This window comes from Panthera leo, chromosome B2 (assembly GCF_018350215.1).
Source record: "Panthera leo isolate Ple1 chromosome B2, P.leo_Ple1_pat1.1, whole genome shotgun sequence".
NCBI lineage: Eukaryota > Metazoa > Chordata > Mammalia > Carnivora > Felidae > Panthera > Panthera leo.
Genome location: NC_056683.1, coordinates 141,901,674 through 141,921,419, shown reverse-complemented (window position 1 = coordinate 141,921,419; position 19,746 = coordinate 141,901,674). Strand labels below are relative to the sequence as shown.

Sequence of the window (19,746 nt, the reverse complement as noted above, 5' to 3'; positions counted from 1 at the left end):
AACCTGTAAGTCACCAAATCGAGCAGTCCTGTTACAGAGTGCAAGGTGTGTGAGAGCTTAGACACCTGCACTTGGGCTGGTTTGAACATAACCATCTTTAGCATGTAAATACAAATAAACCATCCCTGACACGGAAGTATTTAAGAAGTGGAATCACCAGGCCTTGGTGACCAAGAGGAGGCTGAAGCCAAGGAGGAGGGCAAGTCCAGTGTGAGTGGTCAGCAACAGAAGAGAGGGCAGGGAAGAAGACTGCCGTGCTAAGCGGGGCCCACGCTGGATTGAGTGGGGTCCAGGCAGGCAGCCAGCTCAGCGGGAGGGACAGACGGTGCACACAGAACGCAGCTCGGGGAGCCTGCATACTCAGGTGGGAGCTGACAGGCCGTGGCAGTGGGAGAAATCAGCCCAAAGGAGAGAAAAAGGGAAAAACCCCATGTTGGAGCCCTAGACAAGTGGACCAGGTGAGAAGGAGGAATGAGTGCAGGAGGGCTTCCAGGAGCAGGGTGTGGGGGTGTGGATGTGACAACCCAGGCCTCGCTGTAGGCTGGGGGAGAGCAGTGTCCAGAAAGCATGAGTGAGGCCTGGAAATGCAGACTGGGGTCACAGACGCCTCGGTCAGAATTGGAGAGGACAGTGTGGGAGGGGGCAAAGTGAAGCCCCAGGCTGCTTGGAGGACAGGCTTCACATGGGGCAAGCATTCTGTGGCTCTGGGGGCCTGGGGAGAGAGACAGCTCTGTCAGAGCAGAAAGCAGGAGCAGCTGGAAAGAAAGGCCAACAGTCGAGGACTGAGATCCCTGAAAAGGACCACCGCGTCAGGGAGGAAGCTGCAAGGCCCAGACGACCCACATGCATTTGTATGTTATCCTTGCACAGAGGTCATGCTAATCCACCCTGGATCATTCCAATTTTAGTATGTGTGCTGCCGAAGTGGGCACTAGATGAACTACATGGCATCTGATCTGGGGACTGCACTGTGAGTGACAACGAGTATTGCTAACTTCCCTAACATGTACACAGTTTCCATGCCTTGGGATCCCCTTAAAATAAATCCAAATGGTTCACACATCAAACTACAGGAGCTGTGGTAGAGAAGGGAGACCCAGAAAGAGAAAAACGAACCAGTAGCCTAAAAAGTAGTTCTCTGCAGGCCTCCTTGTGCCCATGGCAGAGGGGTTCTGGGGAGCTTTCTTCTTGTGAGGTGTTCTCCCAAGAGGGGTGGGAACTAGAGCTTTCTTCCTGTGGTTACGTGTGCCCTTTCACTCAGAACAGGAACCACAAAACTCTTCCTCATCCAACCTAAATTCCTGAGATGAGAGTCTGAGGCTTTTTCCTTCCATCCCATCTTCCATGGACACAGATCCACCGGATGTTCACTGTTCTAGGAGAGCCTAGCTCATGCCCACACACACTGGATCACGTGCTGGCATCTCCACCTTTCCTGATGGAAATGTACCTCAACTTCTCAACAACTTTTTCTGGTTCAAAGGCTCTCAAAGTGAACTCATGTTCACCTAAGACTCAAAGAACACAGGATGGATACATGTGAGTGTGTATGTTTCAAAGCAGTTTCCTGTATCAAGAGGCATGGTGTTCCCCTAGACCCCTGGAGAATGTACAGGGGACCAAGCATCCTCCTCCTACAGCACTCTGTTGTGATGCTGGGTGTTTCTTAGTAATGGCAAAAGCTTCACTGCTGCATTATTCTTGACCAACTTGGGACCCACAGATATTTTTTCCCCATATTTATATTTATTTCTCTGACATTTTCTATTTACACCATTTGTTCTTTCTCCCAAGCCCTACAAACACTGTTCTATTTATAAATACATCTCAAGTTTATCAAGCTGAATTTATGTGTCTTTTCTGTGAATTTTCTATTCTTCAAAATATTTTTTGACAACTCCTATTTTTTATGAGGCCGTTAAGAACTGAATGTTTGTATCCTACTCAAAATTCATATACTGAAGGCTTAATCTCTAATGTGACAGTATTTGGAGACACAGCCTGTAAAAAGGTAAGGTAATTAAGGTTAAATGAGGTCATAGGGATAGGGCCGAAAACCAGTGGGACTGGTGTCCTTATACAAAAAGGAAGAGATACCAGGGATGAGCCTACACAGGAAAGGTCACATGAGGTCACAGAAAGATGGTGGCCACCTGCAAGCCAAGGAGACAGGCTTCATGAGAAACCAGACCTGCCAACGCCTGATCTTGAACTTCCATCCTCTGGAACTGTGAGAGAGAAATGTCTTTGCTTAAGCCCTCCAGCCAGCAGAATTGTTACAACAGCCTGAGGAGACTAAGACAGTCTTTACCTACTATATAAACTACAAGTAGGATCATATTTCCTTCTTGCAATTTAATGGAAGATAAATTTTAGCCTAAAATAAAACACATCACTTGGGGAAAAAAAAATCGCTGTAAGTATAGATGAAATTAAGAACATGCTATGAAAAACTAGTCTTGTTTTTACAAAGGTTCCATCAGAATCAGCAACCCTCAGTGGGATAACATGACATTATACACTTCTTAATGTGGCTCAGTGTAAATGATAAGGTATCACCTATTAACTATTCTTACCAAAACTATTTAATACAAACTTAATCTCAACCTAACTTCCCATTGATAGAAAATACAGAGGCCAGTAGAAATTAAATGATACTATGGGTAAACAACCGTGCAAGTCCAGAGTGTGGAATATTCTACAAGGTAACCACACTAAACTCGTCAGAAAGGCAATGTCATTTAAAAAAGAAAAAAAGAGGAAACTTTTCTAGACTCAAGACATAATAAACAATTGCTGTATACAACTTAGATCTTGGTTCTAAATAACAAAAAAAATAAATTAAAAAAAAAGGAAAAAAACCTACAAAACTCATTCTTGTAACAATTAGAGAGCTATGAAGAGCGCCTGGGTACTAGCTAATATCACTGCTAATTTCCTGGGGGTTAAAATGTAGGAGAATGAACTTATTCTTAGGACAAGCATATTGAAATGTTTTGGGGTGATGTGCCATAATGTCTATAACTGATGTTCAAAAACAGTACTACAAAAAATGTGTGCATGTATGAAGAGAGAGGGAGAATGGAAGGCAGGCAGAGGAAGAGGAGGAGAGCATACACAAATATGGCAAAATATTAGTTGCTGAATTTAAGGCAAGTATATTCTCTCAATTTTCTGTGATGTTTGAATATATGAATAACAGAAAGCTGGGAAGGATTATCCCAAAGGTCACCTCTAAACTGTCTAGATCAGGATGTAAAGGGGTCAGTTCATGAATGGAATCCTATGAGCTCCCACCCAACATTCTATGCAAAGTGACACATATAATCATGTTATGTGCACATGCACATTTTTCCAGGAAAAGGGTTGCCAATTTCCATCTGAGATTTAGTCTATAAACCCCAAAAGTGTTGGGCACCTGAGTGGCTCAGTCAGTTAAGTGTCCGACTCTTGGTTTCAGCTTGGGTCACCATCTCACACCTCATGAGTTCAAGCCCCGCATTGGGCTCTGTGCTGACAGCATGGAGCCTGCTTGGGATTCTCTCCCTCTCCTTCTCCCTCTCTCTCTACCTCTCCCCTGCTCATGCTCTCTCTGTCCCTTTCAAAAATAAACATTAAAATACACACACACACACACACACATATATAAAAAGGAAAATACACAAGTAGGAAAACAGCTAGACTCTTATCAAACTCACTTGTAAAATAGTACTCCTTTTATTTTAAAAAGTTAGGAAGCAGCCTAAAATCCTGTATGATTAGAACTATCTCAAGATGTGAGGAGGCAGCCTCATCCTGGATGGTGTTTTACTCTACATGAAGTGCAGGAGGTTCTCCAGGAGAAGGGAAGACACACCCTCAGTTGGAGGAGGCAGAGCTTTAAACACCAACTCCCAATGTAAGAGCTCAGGACACTACATTACAAATTGTCTTTTTTCATTAATAATTTTCAAACCGAGCAAGAGATATGAAAGAGTGACAAACATGGAGGAAGGAATTTTATTTTTCCACGTCTCAGTTCAAATGTGATTGATGGAGTACCCCATATATCTCTTCGCCCTTTTCAATTCTTACAAGGACCCTTGTTGCTTCAGTGGTCTGCAACCTTTTTGAGAGGGAGCAAGTGCAGCACTTTCCTGAGTGAAATCCCACCCATTAGGCCAAATACAGAACCGGTAAACGCAATCCTTCAGAGAGAGCTTGTGGACCAGGAGACCAAACAGGGGCCTAAGTCACGCTCTGATCTTACAGACAGGTCTACAGAGCCAAGCCCAAGTGTCTTAGCCTGGCTTCAAGCTGCAGTCCACGGGGCGCCTGGGTGGCTCGGTTGGTTAAGCATCCGACTTCAGCTCAGGTCTTGATCTCCTGGTTCATGAGTTTGAGCCCCATGTGGGACTCTGTGCTGACACAGCTCAGAGCCTGGAACCTGCTTTGGATTCTGTCTCCCTCTCTCTCTGCCCCTCCCCCACTCATGTTTTCTTTCTTTCTCTCTCTCTCTCTCTTTCTCAAAAATAAACAAACATTAAAAAAAATTAAAACTGTAGCCCAGCTGCCTCCTTCATGCCCACGACACCATGCTGCCTGCTACCCAGGTAACTTTGTCAGGACAGAGCACAGGATGTTTGTGGGTCTGTCTCATCTGGCCCCCACCATCTCAAAGGCAGGCACCAAGTCTCACCCACCGTGTCCCCAGCATGTCTGGGTCCTGTGACTGTCACATTCCCTGTATGCTGTCTGTTAGGGATACTGGCAGACACAGCTCATCAGGGGACTATGACATGAGCCTCCCAGGTTCCACCCCTATAGGCAAGGGAAGAATGCAAAGCCAAGACTTCCACTTACATATTTTTAAGTACTTTCACATCTGTTCCCTCATTTGATCATTACCAAAGCCCTGGGAAACAGGCAGGAAATAATTCACCACCCCCCTACCCTGAACAGAGGAGGAGAGGTGCAGGGAGGGGTGTCTGTGCAAGGCTGCTGAGTGGGCTGCAGCAGGCTTCTCCAGCTGATTCCAGGAGCAGTAAAAACCTACAAAACCACAAGGGCACAATAAATTCAAGTGCTTCATACAGACACACACACATGCCTCTGGATAATTAGGAGACTGGTGGGGGGGGTGTGTGTGGAAGAAATGTGTTGAAACTATTTCTTTGTAGCTCCCATAGTAGTCATTTTGAGAAGAAAGAAAAAAATATTGACCATTTTTATTTGAAAAAAAAAAAAAAAAACGGAAGCAAGAAATGTTTAGTGATTAGTAGAGAGCAATTCAGTTAAAAAAAAAGAACGAAAAGAAATAAGACTCAAAACTGAAAGTTATCGTTCCTTATTATACTAATGCTTGCTTTTATCAACATTAAACTAAAATCTCTGCTATGAAATGTCCTGGCACTTTATGGATTTTGCTGTATTTGGAAAACACAAGCTTTGTATTTACAAAGGTTTTCCCTTTTGCTGGAAGCCGAGCTATCCCAGCCTGAGTGGCAGGGCCCGGGCTGTGGACAGATTGGTGACTGCAGGGCGGCCCGCCGACAGCGAAGCTTCTTGTCCTCCCGCTTTTAGGTAATTTGGCCTTATTAAAGTACCTGGGGTATTGTCTGTTGGGGAATTGCCCTCGGCAGGCCCCCTGGGAAAAGAACCATTAGGGAAGAAAATGAGGTTCCGCAAGAAATTGTGCGGCCTTATGTTTAGCCCTTGCCATCCCCTATGGAGACTCCTCTACTTACAGGAAGGATAGTCTCATGCATTTGCCAGCAAAGAGGGCCTGTAAAAGGAGACACATATGGATTTGAAAGCCTCACTCCGGCAACTAAGGAGTGTATCTCTGGGCACAGGTGACTTCAACCCCTAGGCCCACCTGGCCCCCCGGAGGCATTCCAGATGATGACTGAACCTAGTCGGTTAAGGTATAGAATGGTTCATTAATTCCTAGGTGCACTGTCTCTCTGAGAATGTATGAGGCATGGATTTCTAAGGCTTTTCCGGCCCCTTTCTGGCACCTCGGACCGAGGCAAACACATTGTTCTTCTGGCCTCATGTGGTTAGGACGTCATGTCCCTGTAACTGTTCCACTTGAGGTGTTGAGAAATGAAGGCCCTTTGACGAGAACAGCAAAGCAAATGCTTTGTAGATTATAGATAAACACAGATGCATAATGGAATAATGTAAGAAAGTAATCAATAATCAAAGGGTATGCGGGAAGAGTTAGGGGGAAATCGCCATGTTATTTCTTAAAGGTTGATTACACATAGGAACATTTTCAAAGTTAGGGAATGTTAGAAAAACATAGATGACGTACGCCACAGGGAAATCACTAGCAAATATAATGCCATGTTTGCTACAATAAATCGGCCAGTTCAACACACTGCTGTTGTCTGTGTCCATTTTTATTTTCTGTTTTTATTTTAGTTTTGTTTTATTTTCACTGACGCCGTTCTTCCTTCAGGAACCCCTGGTTGCTGGAGCTGACCTCCGGCACCATTTGTAAAAAATAAATTATTATTATCTTTTATTTAAAAATGAATTATCAGGGGCGCCTGGGTGGCGCAGTCGGTTAAGCGTCCGACTTCAGCCAGGTCACGATCTCGCGGTCCGTTGAGTTCGAGCCCCGCGTCAGGCTCTGGGCTGATGGCTCGGAGCCTGGAGCCTGTTTCCGATTCTGTGTCTCCCTCTCTCTCTTCCCCTCCCCCGTTCATGCTCTGTCTCTCTCTGTCCCAAAAATAAATAAAAAACGTTGAAAAAAAAAATTAAAAATGAATTATCAGAGGTGCCTCAGTGGCTCAGTCAGTTAAGTTTCTGTTCTTGATTTCGGCTCAGGTCAGGATCTCACATCGGGCTCTGTCCTGACAGTGCAGAGCTTCCTTGGGATCCTCCCTCTTCTCTCTCTTTGCCCCTTTCCCGCTCGTGTGCACGTACATGCCCTCACTCTCAAAATGAAATAAATGTTAAAAAAATGTATTATCAATATATAATTTTATTAGGTTATTCTATATTATTTTATCATGAAAGTAAAACAGATACATTAAAGAAAATTTTAAAATGGGTTTTAAAACGAATTTTAGAAAATGACCCTAAAGCTCATCACCATAAAACAACCTACCTGTGGCGTCTTGTTTCCTTTCAGGTCTTTTAAGTAAATGGATGGGTTTCTTTTGGTTGTTTAATGACGTGATAATCTTATACCACATACACCATTTCATATCCTGATTTTTCCCCTCAACATTATATCATAACAACTCTTCCAGATTATTACACTCTCTTTGTAACCACAATCCATAATTTCCTGAACTTAAACTGTATAATCCTTTAAGTGGTAATACCACAGTTTACTTACCCAGTCTATTTTTAGACAAGTAGGCTGTTGCCAAATTTTTACTATCACAAATAATGTTTTAATGACTGTAACTTTTATTTTCTTCCTTTTTGTTTTTAGATAAATTCCTAAAGTATATTACCAGGTCAAAGTGGGCAATAATTTTTTTAGACTTCTGACATATTCTGCCATATTCCTTCCCTAAAGGTAATAGACATTATTACCTGCAATGGTAAGAATCCTTTAACTGAACTCTTATCATTAACCAGGAAATCATCTGTATCATTTTATTATTTTTTGGCTAATAAGTGAAACTATTTCCTATGTTATTTTGCATTTTTTTCCCTGAAAATGTATATTTTTCCACCATATGATTACTGACTAGTTGAACTTCTTTTGTGAATCATTATGCCCATTATCCATTTACCAACTGGCTATTTACGCAGATTTAAAAGTACATCTGGGGGCGCCTGGGTGGCTCAGTCGGTTAAACGTCAACTTCAGCTCAGGTCATGAGCTCATGCTTCGTGAGCTTGCGCCCCACGTTGGGCTCTCTGCTGACAGCCTGGAGCTTGGAGCCTGCTTCGGATTCTGTGTCTCCCTCTCTCTCTCTGCCCCTCCCCTGCTCTTGCTCTCTCTCCCTCCCTCTCTCAAGAATAAATAAAAACATTTTGAAAAAAGTACATCTGTATGAATATTTTCCATAATTAAAATGTTAACTCAGTGTTTACCATTTGGTGGGAAATATTATTTCTCCCATCTATGGTTCACTTAAAGTTTTAATTTTTACCTGGACATATTCACTGTTGTTTATCTTTGTGATTCTTTAAGAGGCTTCTGAGTCAGCTTCCCCCTCCCCATTCCCTTCCCTATATGATTTTATGCAATCAATTCATTTCCTCCTCAGCTCACATGGTTTTAACGTTCATTACACACCCATAATCAAGAGGCTTTACCTGTTGGTCATCAGGAGTCCATATGCCACATGTGATTTGACTCTCCAGGTTTATCTCAGATGACCAGTGTCTTTGTCCGCTGACAGAACCAACCAGGACAAACCCATCTCGATATGAAATAAGTGCTTGAGTTCCATCGTGGCTCCATGTGAAATCACTCACCTTTGAGACACACATAGACACAAGATGTCACTTAATCTGAAAGGGAAATCACTTTTAGCAAAGGCTATAGTCATTAACTTAGCCTTTGGCTAAGAGTTAGATGGTCTTAAAGAGAACAGTGCATAAATACATCATATGTACTGTAACACTAACATATAATACAAAAGACTTCATTTGAAAAGCAAGTGTCAGTGAAGAGAGCTAAGTGTTTCACACATGGTAATTCTTCAAGCTTTGTTCATGGGAGGGATTATCATGCCCATTTTCCAGAGAAAACAGACACAGAAGGGATAAGTAACTTATCCTTGATCATACACAAGGTGAATGGCAGTGTTAAGGATGACCCAGGGTTGTATGGATCCAGTGTCCTTGCTTTTTACCATTGTTCTATGGTCTCCCACCTATGGTAACAGATTTGCCATTAGTGTCTCTGGGTCACCTATCAAAATAGGAAAGTTCTCAGTTTTTGGTTATATACCGTACTCAGCCTTGCTAATAATATTCCCTTAATCAAAATGAAAAAATAACTTAGGGGTGCCTGGGTGGCTCCGTCGGCTGAGCATCCGACTCTTGATTTTGCCTCAGGTCATGATCCCAGGGTCATGGGATCAAACCCTGTATCGGACTCCACACTAAGCGTGGATCTGCTTAAGATTCTCTCTCTTTCCCTCTACCCCTCTCCCTTGCTCATGCTCTCTAGAGACTCTCTCTAAAGTAAAAAATAATGATAATTTAACTGGAAAAATTACGCAGACTTGGGTGTTGTTTGATGCGTTCATTGTATTTATTCAAATAAGCCCATTTTAAAAATCTTTTAATCTATTAATGAAGTAAATTGCTTCTACTGACTTCCTCAAATTATACTACCCTTGCATGCCTACAACTAGCCCAACCTGGAGATGAAGTATTGTCTTTGATACACACAGTTGAAGTTGATTTACTGATGAGTTCAGAATTTCTACAGCTGTATTCATGAGTGAAACAAACTTAGGATTTCCTTTTTGATAATGTCTTTGTATCTGGATTTCTCAAAGTTATATTGATCTCTCAGAATGAGTTGGAGAGTACTCCTTCCTTTTCCACTGCCTGGAACAATTGGTATAAACTGGGATAGCCTATTGCATGAAAGTTGGGTATAACATGCCTATGCATATGAATTTTTTTGTGGGAAGATTTTTAACCATTGCTTCAATGTACTCAGTAGTTTTAGTACAAGTCAAGCTGTTAAGCTTTTTATTTCCTCTTGAGTCAGTTCTATTAAGTTACTAAAAAAATTTTTTCCAGTTCATGTAAGTTTTCCAAATTGTTGGCAAGTAGCTGATGATAGTATTTATTATCTTTTTAAAAATCAACTTCATTGAGCTATAATTTGTATACATTAAATAAAGTTCTCAGCAGTCAATCCCCTATGCTCATCCTTGGTTCAAGGCAACCAGTGATCTGATTTCTCTCACTAGTTGCTTCTTCTTGAATTTTACATGAAGGGAACTGTATAGTATGCTCACTTTTGTGTATGCCTGCCTTTACTCAGTACAATAGTTTAAGAGTATTCTAAATTCTTGTGTGCATCGGCAGTTCATTCCTTTTCATGAAGAGTAGTATTTCATTATATAAATATACCACAACTTATTTATCCACCCAAATTGCCAGGCATTTAGGTTGCTTCCAGTATTTGGCTACTATAAAACTGCTATGAACATGCATGTGTAAGACCTTTGGTAGATGCGTGGTTTCATTTCTCCTGAGTGAATACCTGAGAGTGGAATTAATTGCTAGATCATATGGTAAGCATGTTTAAATGCATAAGAAATTACTAAATTATTTTCCAAAGTGGTTATGCCATTTTACACTCCCTGCAACAGTGTATGAGAGCATTAGTAGGTTCACTCCTCACCAGCACTTGGTGTTGTCAGTCTCTTTTGTTTTAGCTATTCTAGTAAGTATGCAGTGGTAGGACACTGTTCCTAATTTGCATTTCTCCAATGTAGTCACGGTGAGTATCATTTCATGTACTTATTGATCATTTGCACATCATCTTTAGGGACATGTCTGTTCAAATTCCTTGCTATGTGTACCTATTCCCCATCCACTCATATATATGTGTTATGTGTATGTATGAATACTCACATAGATGTATACAATATGTCTACATACATATGGATATATATAAGCTTCCAACCTTATTTTGTTATAAAAATTCTATATACAATCCTTTATAAGATATGTGTGCTGCAAATAATTTCTCTTACTCTGTGGCTTGCCTTTTCATTTGCTTAATGGTATCTTTCAAAAAGTGAAAATCTTAAATTTTGATGAAGTCCAGTGTCAATATTTTTTTTTCTTTTATGATTCACGCTTTTTGTGTCCAATCCATTGAATCTTTACTTAATCCAAGGTTTCAAACCCAAGGTTTACAGAGAAATTTAGTTTTTACATTTATATCTGTGATTTACTTACAGTTAATTTTTGTGTAGAGTATGAGGTCAGAATCAAGGTGGTTTTTTGTTTTGTTTTGTTTTTGTTTTTAAATACAGATATGCAATTGTTTCAGCACCATTTGTGAAAAAGAAAATTCCCCAGATGTTACCTAGACTTACTGCGGTGATCCTTTCACAATACAGTTGACCTTTGAACAACTAAGAGCTTAGGGGTTGCTGATGCCCTGCAAAGCTGAAAATCCATGTGTAACTTTGACTTCCCCCAAACTTAACTACTAATAGCCTACTATTGACCAGAAGCCTTATCAATAGCAAAAGCAGTCAATTAATACATATTTTGTATGTTTTACCTATTATATACTGTATTTTTGCAATCTAGTGAGCTAGAGAAAATGTTATTAACCAAATCATAAGGAACAGAAAATACATTTAAAGTACCGTATATTTTTTTTCTTTTTAAAGTTTTTATTTAAATTCCAATTAGTTTACATACAGTGTAATATTAGTTTCTGGTGTAGAATTTAGTGATTCATGTAGATTCTGGTGTAAAATAAGTGATTCACTTATATACAACACCCAGTGTTCATCACAAGTGCCCTCCGTAATACCCATCACCAATTTAACCCATCCCCTTACCCACCTCCCCTCCAGCAACCCTCAGTTTGTTCTCTATAGTTAAGAGTCTGTTCTCAGGTTTGCCTCTCTTTTTTATTCCCCCTATTCCATCTGTTTTGTTTCTTAAATTCCACATATGATTAAAATCATATGGCATTTGTCTTTCTTTGATGGATTTATTTCACTTAGCACAATGTATTCTAGTTCCATCCATGTTTTTGCAAATGGTAATGGTAAATGAGTAGTATTCCACTGTGTGTGTGGAATACACACACACACACACACACACACACACACACACATATATACGTATACATATATATATGTATGTATATTATACATATGTATACACACACACACACTCCCCACATCTTCTTTATTCATTCACCATGCAATGGACGTTTGGGGTCTTTCCATACTTTGGCTATTGTTGATAGTGCTGCTATAAACATTGGGGTGTACGTATCCCTTTTAATCAGTATTTTTGTATCCTTTAGATACAAATACCTACTCGTGCAATTGCTGGACTGTAGGGTAGACCTATTCGTAACTTTAAAAAAAAATTTTAACGTTTATTCACTTTTGAGAGACAGAGAGAGACAGAGCATGAGTGAAGAGGCGCAGAGAGAGCGAGACACAGAATCTGAAGCAGGCTCCAGGCTCTGAGCTGTCAGCACAGAGCCTGACGTAGGGTTCAAACCCATGAACCGTGAAATTGTGACCTGAGCTGAAGTCAGACATTTAACCAACTGAGCCACCCAGGCACCCCTATTTTTAACTTTCTGAGGAATCTTCACACTGTTTTCCAGACTGGCCTCACCAGTATACATTCCATCCAAGAGTGTAGGAGGGTTCCCCTTTATCCACATCCTCACCAACACCTGTTGTTTTCTGTATTGTTAATTTTAGCCATTCTGACAGGTGTGAGGTGATATCTCATTGTAGTTTTGGTTTGCTTTTCCCTGATGATAAGTGGTGTTGAGCATCTTTTCATGTGTCTGTTAGCCATCTGGATGTCTTCTTTGGAGAAGTATCTATTCATGTCTTTTGCCCATTTCTTCACTGGATTATTTGTTTTTTGGGTGTTGAGTTTGATAAGTTCTTTATTTATATTTATATTTTGGATACTAATCCTTAATCAGATGTCATTTGCAAATATATTCACCCTTTCTGAAGCCTTTTAGTTTTGTTGATCATTTCCTTCACTGTGCAGAAGCTTTTTATCTTGATGAAGTCCCAATAGTTCACTTTTGCTTCTGCTTCCCTTGCCTCTGGTGATATGTCTAGTAAGGAGTTGCCCCAGCCAAGGTCAAAGGGGTTCTCCTCTAGGATTTTGATGTCTTCCTGTCTCACAGTTAGGTCTTTCATCTATTTTGGGTTTATTTTTGTGTATGGTGTAAGAAAGTGGTCCAGTTTCATTCTTCTGCATGTAGCTGCCCAGTTTTCCCAGCACCATTTGTTGAAGAGACTGTCTTTTCTCCACTGGATATTCTTTCTTCTTCATCAAAGATTAGTTGACCATATAGTTACGGGTTCATTTCTGGGTTTTCTACTTTGCTCCATTGATCAATGTATGTTTTTATGCCAGAACCATACTGCCTTGATGACTACAGTTTTGAAGTGATGCCTCTGGCTTTTCTTTTCTCTTTCAAGATTGCTTTGCTATGTGGTTTCACACCAGTTTTAGGATGGTCTGTTCTAGCTCTGTGAAAAATGGTTGTGGTATTTTGCTAGGGATTGGATTAAATGTGTAGAATGCATTGGGTAGTACAGACATTTTAACAATATTTGTTCTTCCAATTCATGAGCATGGAAAGTTTTTCCATTTCTTTCTGTCATCTTCACTTTCTTTCATCAGTGTTTTATAATTTTTCAGAGTATAGATCTTTTTGCCTCTTTAGTTAGATTTATTCCTAGGTATATTAGGTTTTTGCTGCAATTGTAAATAGGATCAATTCCTTGATTTCCCTTTCTGCTGCTTCATTATTGGTGCATAGAAATGCAACAGGTTTCTGTACAGATTTTGTATCCTGGGACATTACTGAACTCATATATCAGTTCCAGCAATTTTGTGGTAGTGTCTTTTGGGTTTTCCATATAGAACATCATGTCATCTGCAAATAGTAAGAGTTTGACATCTTCCTTGTCGATCTGGATGCCTTTTACTTCTTTTGTTGTCTGACTGCTGAGGCTAGGACTTCCAGTACTATATTAAATAACAATGGTGAGAGTGAACATCTGTCTTGTTCCTGACCTTAGGGAAAAACCTTCCAGGTTTTCCTCATTGAGGATGAGGATGTGGGTTTTTATTATGTTCCCTCTAAACCTACTTTGCTGAGTCTTTATCATGAATGGATACTGTACTTTGTCAAATGCTTTTCTGCATCTTTTGAGAGGATCATATGGTTCTTACCCTTTCTTTAATTAATGCAAATCTTGAACCATCCTTGCAGCCAGGAATAAATCCTACTTGATCATGATGAATGATTCTTTTAATGTACTGTTGGATTCGATTTGCTAGTATTTTGTTGAGAATTTTTGCATCCATGTTCATCAGGGATATTGGCCTGTAGTTTTCTTTTTTAGTGATGTCTTTGTCTGGTTGTGGAATCAGGATAATGCTGGCCTTACAGAATGAGTTTAGAAATTTTCCTTCCATTTATATTTTTTGGAATAGTTTGAGAAGAGCAGGTATTAACTCTTCTTTAAAAGTTTGGTAGAATTCCCTTGAAGCCATCTGGCCCTGGACTTTTGTTTGTTGGGGGATTTCTGATTACAGATTCAATTTCTTTACTGGTTATCAGTCTGTACAAGTTTTTTTTATTTCTTACAGTTTCACTTTTTTATATGTTTTATATTGCTTTTATATTTAGCAATATAAATATAAATTTTATATTTATATTGCTTATATTTCTAGAATTTATCCATTTCTTCCAGATTGTCCAATTTGTTGGCATATAATTTTTCATAATATTTTCTTATTGTATTTCTGTGTGGTTGGTTGTTATTTCTCTTTTCTCATTTGTGATTTCATTTATTTGGGTCCTTTCTCTTTTCTTTTTCATAAGACTGGCTTAGGGGTTTATCAGTTAACATTAATTTTTTCAAAGAACCAGGTCTTGGTTTCATTGATTTGTTCCTCCATTTTTTTTAAGTTTCTGTATCATTTATTTCTGCTCTAATCTTTATTATTTACCTTCTGCTGGCTTTAGGCTTCATTTGTTGTTCTTTTTCTAGCTCCATTAGGTATAAGATTAGAATGTGTATTGAGAGTTTTCTTGCTTCTTGAGGTAGGACCATATTGCAATATACTTGCCTCTTAGGATTGCCTTTGCTGCATCCTAAAAGTTTTGGAGTGTGGTGTTTTCATTATTTAAAGAACGACTGCTTAACCCAATCACTCTTTAGTAGGATGTTCTTTAACCTACATGTATTTATAATCTTTCCAATTTTTTTCTTGTAGTTGACTTCAAGTTTCATAGTGTTGTGGTCTGAAAATATGCATGGTAGGATCTCAATCTTTCTGTACTTGTTGAGGGCTGATTTGTGATCCAGTATGTGATCTATTCAGGAGAATGTCCCATGTGCACTCAAAAACAATGTGTATTCTGCTGCTATAGGATGAAATGTTCTTAATGTATCCGTTAAGTCCATCTGGTCCAGTGTGGTATTCGAAGTCATTGTTTCTTTGTTGATTTTCTGTTTAGATGATCTGTCCATTGCTATAAGTGGGGTGTTTAAGTCCCTACTATTATTGTATTATTATCAATGAATTCCTTTATGTTTGTTATTAAGTGTTTTATATATTTGGGTGCTTCCAAGTTGAGGTCATAAATATTTACAATTGTTAGATCTTCTTGTTGGATAGTCCCCTTTATTATGATCTAGTGCCCTTTTCCAACTCGTTACAGTCTGTTGGTTTTTAAGTTTATTTATTTACTTTTGAGGGAGAGAGTGAGAGTGAGAGAGGGAGGGAGGGAGGGAAGGAGGAAGGGAGAGGGAGAGAAAAAGCATAAGCAGGGAGGGGGAAGAGAGAAGGAGAGACAGAATCCCAAACAGGCTCCATACCATCAGCACAAAGCCTGATGTAGGGCTTGAACTCAAGAAACGTGAGATCATGACCTGAGCCGAGATCAAGAGTCGGATGCTTAACTAACTGCACCACCCAGGCACCCCAGTCTTTGGTTTAAATCTAGTTTGTTTGATGTAAGTATTGTTACTCTGGCTTTCTTTTGACATCAATTTGCATGATAAATATTTCTCCCTCCCCTCACTTTAAATGCACAGATGTCTTTAGGTCTCAAATCTCTTGTAGGCAGCATATAGTTGGGTCTTTTTTAAATTCATTCTGACACTCTTTGTCTTTTGATTGGAGCATTTAGTCCATTTACATTCAGCATAATTACTGATATGTACTTAGAGCCATTTTATTACTTTTTTTGTTGCTGTTTCTGGAGATTTCCTCTGGTCCTCTCTTGTCTTTTGTCACTTTTGGTCTTTTCCCTCCCACTCAAAGCGTCTCCTTTAATATTTCCTCCAGGGATGGTTTAGTGGTCACGAACTCCTTTAGTTTTCGTTTGTCTGGGAAACTCTTCATCTCTCCTTCCATCTTGAATGATAGTCTTGCTGGATAGGGTATTCTTGGCTGCAGATTTTTCCCATTCAGTGGGCTGAACTTCTGGTTTGCCAAGTTTCTGTGGAAAGATCTGCTGCCAATGTTATAGCACTTGCCTTGTGAGTAAGGGACTTCTTTTGTCTTGCTGCTTTTAGGACATTTTCTTTATCACTGTATTTTGCAAACTTAACTACAATATATCTTGGCATTAGCCTGCTTTTGTTGATCTTGTTGGGAATTCTTTGTGCCTCCTGGATTTGGATGTCTGTTTCCTTCCCCAGGTTAGAGAGGTTTTCAGCTATGATTTCTTCAAAAAAAACTTCTGCCCCTTTTTCTCTCTTCTTCTTCTGGGACTCCTATGACACAAATGTTATTATGTTTGATGGAGTCATGGAGTTCCCTAAGTCAACTCTTGTGATCCACAGTTTTTCTTTCCCTCTTTTGTTCAGCTTCATTATTTTCCATAATTCTATCTTCTATATCACTTATTTGTTCTTCTGACTCTTCCATCCTTGTGGTCATTATATCTGGTCAGTTTCAAATCTTAGATGTTGCATCTTTCATTTCTGCCTGATTGTATTTTAGCTCTTTTATCTCTGCAGTAAGGGTCTCCCTGGTATCTTCCATACTCTTCTCAAGCCTGGTAGGGTATCCTTACAACTGTTACTTTAAATTCTGCATGAGGCATATTACTTAGATCTGTTTTGTTTACAGCTCTAGCTGTGACCTTTTCTTGTTCTTTCTTTTGGGATGAATTCCTCTGTCTTCGTATTTTGTCTAGGTCTCTGTCTTCTTTTTGTGTTAGAAAAGCTCATTATGTTCCCTATTCCTGAGAGTAATGGCTTTATGAAGAGGTCACGTAATGTCCAGGGCCTAACGCTTCAGGAAGTATCTCTGGTGTGTGTTGCATGTAGTCTGCTGCTGCGTTCTGGCTTCTCTATCCCTCAGGTCAGTCAGCTACAGAGGCTCTCCTCTGTAGATGGGCAGTGTTTGGACTTTGGCCATAGTGTGGCCAGTCTGAACTAGGTGTGCCCGGTCTGTTTGTTAAATGAGACCTGATGCTACTTCTACTAGAACTGAAGCCTTGTAGAACTCTATGGTCAGAAGACATGATACAAGTGGGGGTTTCTGGTGGTCTTCTGGGGAAGGGGCCCGCTGCACTGATCCTTAGGCACACTTGCAGAGCACAGGGGCAGGGCTGGCTGACTAAGCAGGTTAGTCAGCCAGTGTTGGTGCTGTGCTTTTCAGTGAAGTTGATTTATGCTGAGGGACAGGGGAGGGAAATGGCACCAGCCAGGTCCTTTGTTCCAAGAGGGGGGTGGTCCATACTTGCTGTTCTCAGGAAAGCCCTCTCAGAAGAGTGAATAATTTCCTATCGTGTGTCCTAGGCATTTTCCAGATCACTGTTTTCACACTGTCTGTGTCCAGGTTGCTTGCCTGCCTAGGGCAGCACAGTGCACTTTGGGCTCTCTATTCCAGCCAAATCTGCTGACTTTTAAAATTCCAAACTTTAGGGGCACTTGGGTGGCTCAGTCAGTTGAGTGTCTGACTTTGGCTCAGGTCATGATCTCATGGTTCGTGAGTTTGAGCCCCACATTGCGCTCTGTGCTGACAGCTCTGAGCCTGCTTTGGATCCTGTCTCCCTCTCTCTGTCCCTCCCCCACTTGCACTCTGTCTCTATCTCTCTCCCAAAAATAAAAATTTTAAATTCCAAACTTTAAGGACCTGGCATGACAGGGACCTGCACTGCTCTTCTGGGGAAGGGTCTTGCTGCCCTGGGACCGATGCAGGTTTGACCCAGAAGGGCAGTTTGACATCAGAGTGCAAGGGCATAGGATTTGGAGCAAAGCAGGTTAAACAGTCAGTGTCCAGGTTAGCTACCCTCAGCAGGTGTCTCTGAGCCTATGCTGAGGGGTGGGAGAGGGAAATGGCACCCGCCGGGCTCTTCTGTCCCCAGAGGGGCAATGCCACCACTCACAGATGTGCTCCAAGAAGGGGGAACAGTCTCTCCCTGTGAATCTTAGGCAATCCGCACACCATGCCATCTGCCCCCGAGTTACCTGCCTGCCTTCTCTCCAGGAGCAGGGCAGTGCTCTCAGGGCTCTATCCTAGCCACATCACAGACCTCTGAAACTCCAGGCTTTGAGTTGGTTGCAAAAACTCACGAAAATCAGCCTCTCATTTTCCCAACCAATGGCTCTGGGGAAGTGTTTTCCTTGTGTGATCCCCTGTGTACTCCTCTTCCCCTCTCTCTCTTTCTCACCTCTCTCCACGACCAAGGCTCCCTCCCCTCTGCAGCCGCCGCAATCCACTTCTCCCCATTTCTCCCCCAAACCATGTCTCTGTACTTCCTACCTTCCTGGATGTGGCCTCTTCTCTCCCTTTAGCTATGCACTTTGTTCTATCAGCCCTCAGGTCGATTTCTTGGGTGTTCAGAATGATCTGATAGTTATCTAGCTGTGTTTGAGGGATGAGACAAGCCTAGGGTCCTGCTACCACTCCAGCATCTTAGCTTGCCCCGCCCCTTCCATCTGTTCTGTATTTGTTGGGGGAAAAAAAACACCCATGTATGTGTAAGGAGACCTGTGCAGTTCAAACTGCAGTTGTTCAAAGGTCAACCGTTTGTACAAATATCAAATCATTATATTGTATACTTAAACTAATATAACATTATATGCCGATTACAACTCAATTGAAAAAAAGACTATTGTTTCCTCCCAGTGAATTATCTAGGCATCTTTTCATTACCTTTGATTACCTGGTAATCTCTAGAGTTACGTCTACCTTTTCATTCATAAAAGTGTTATAGGTTGCTTTTACTTGGAAATGTTTAACTTTCTTTAAAATCGGTGACATTACTGGATATATCACATTTCAGATAAAAATAAAATAAATGAACAAACACCAAAAGGACACGAACATTTGCTGTTTTCCCAGCAGAGGTTATAGGTTGGTGTTCAGTGGTTAGCATGTCCCCACCGAGACAACGGCATGGATTTGTAAGACAGCTCTTGAACAGCTGGCCTGAGGTTACTGAAAAGAGCAGGTTGCCAGGGTGAACTCGGGACCCTGGTTTCACTGACCCTATGTTTCAACTAACTACACTGTGTAGTTTTTCTTAAGAACTGAAAACATTTTCTAGAGACAACCCATGAATTCTGCAATAAAATTTAAGGTTTTTTCAATTTTCAAGTGTAGTGCTACTTATTTACAAGCATTCTGACTCATTTATCCTGGAAGAGATCCGTACTAAAAAGAAAAACATCCTAGTAGAGGGTGAAGAGTTTAGCCAGTGAAAAGAAGCTTCGCCAAGACACCACCAGTCTTGCAGTCATAGAAAATAATAACAAAAGATGTTTCCATGAATGAATTGGGTTTATTGAATTAGGTCAGCACAGGTGGTAAAAATATACCACAACTGGAAAGACAAAAACAAGGGAACTGATACCCAGTGCTGTAAAGAAAATAAGCAGGAAGCCGCCCTCCTAGTTGCCTTTCAGTGGCACAGGCCTGCGGGCTCTTGCCTCACGGAACGTGTTGTCAGACGTGGATTAACTGTGTCTCGGCACCAGCCTGGTCAGACCTCAGCCCGAGGCAGCTTTCATCACAGTGGCCAGTACCTGTGCGGGACACGGCCACGCCTGGTGA

At 40.9% G+C, this 19,746-nt stretch overlaps 1 protein-coding gene and 1 non-coding gene across 12 annotated transcripts in view; both read right to left on the bottom strand.

Moving 5' to 3' along the window:
- TULP4 (TUB like protein 4) overlaps positions 1–19,746 on the bottom strand; it is a 243,338-nt gene that overhangs the window by 61,959 nt on the left and 161,633 nt on the right. For all 11 annotated transcript variants that reach the window (XR_006202924.1, XM_042940183.1, XM_042940178.1 and 8 more), the window contains one exon: positions 8,269–8,430. Coding sequence is in view for 10 of the 11 variants with exons in the window: in XM_042940183.1 (XP_042796117.1) it covers positions 8,269–8,430 (162 nt within the window). In the remaining variant the exon portion in view is untranslated. The remainder of the gene's footprint in view (positions 1–8,268; positions 8,431–19,746) is intronic.
- Positions 826–932, bottom strand: LOC122220842. Its single transcript, XR_006203014.1, has one exon. It is a non-coding gene; the product is annotated as a U6 spliceosomal RNA (small nuclear RNA).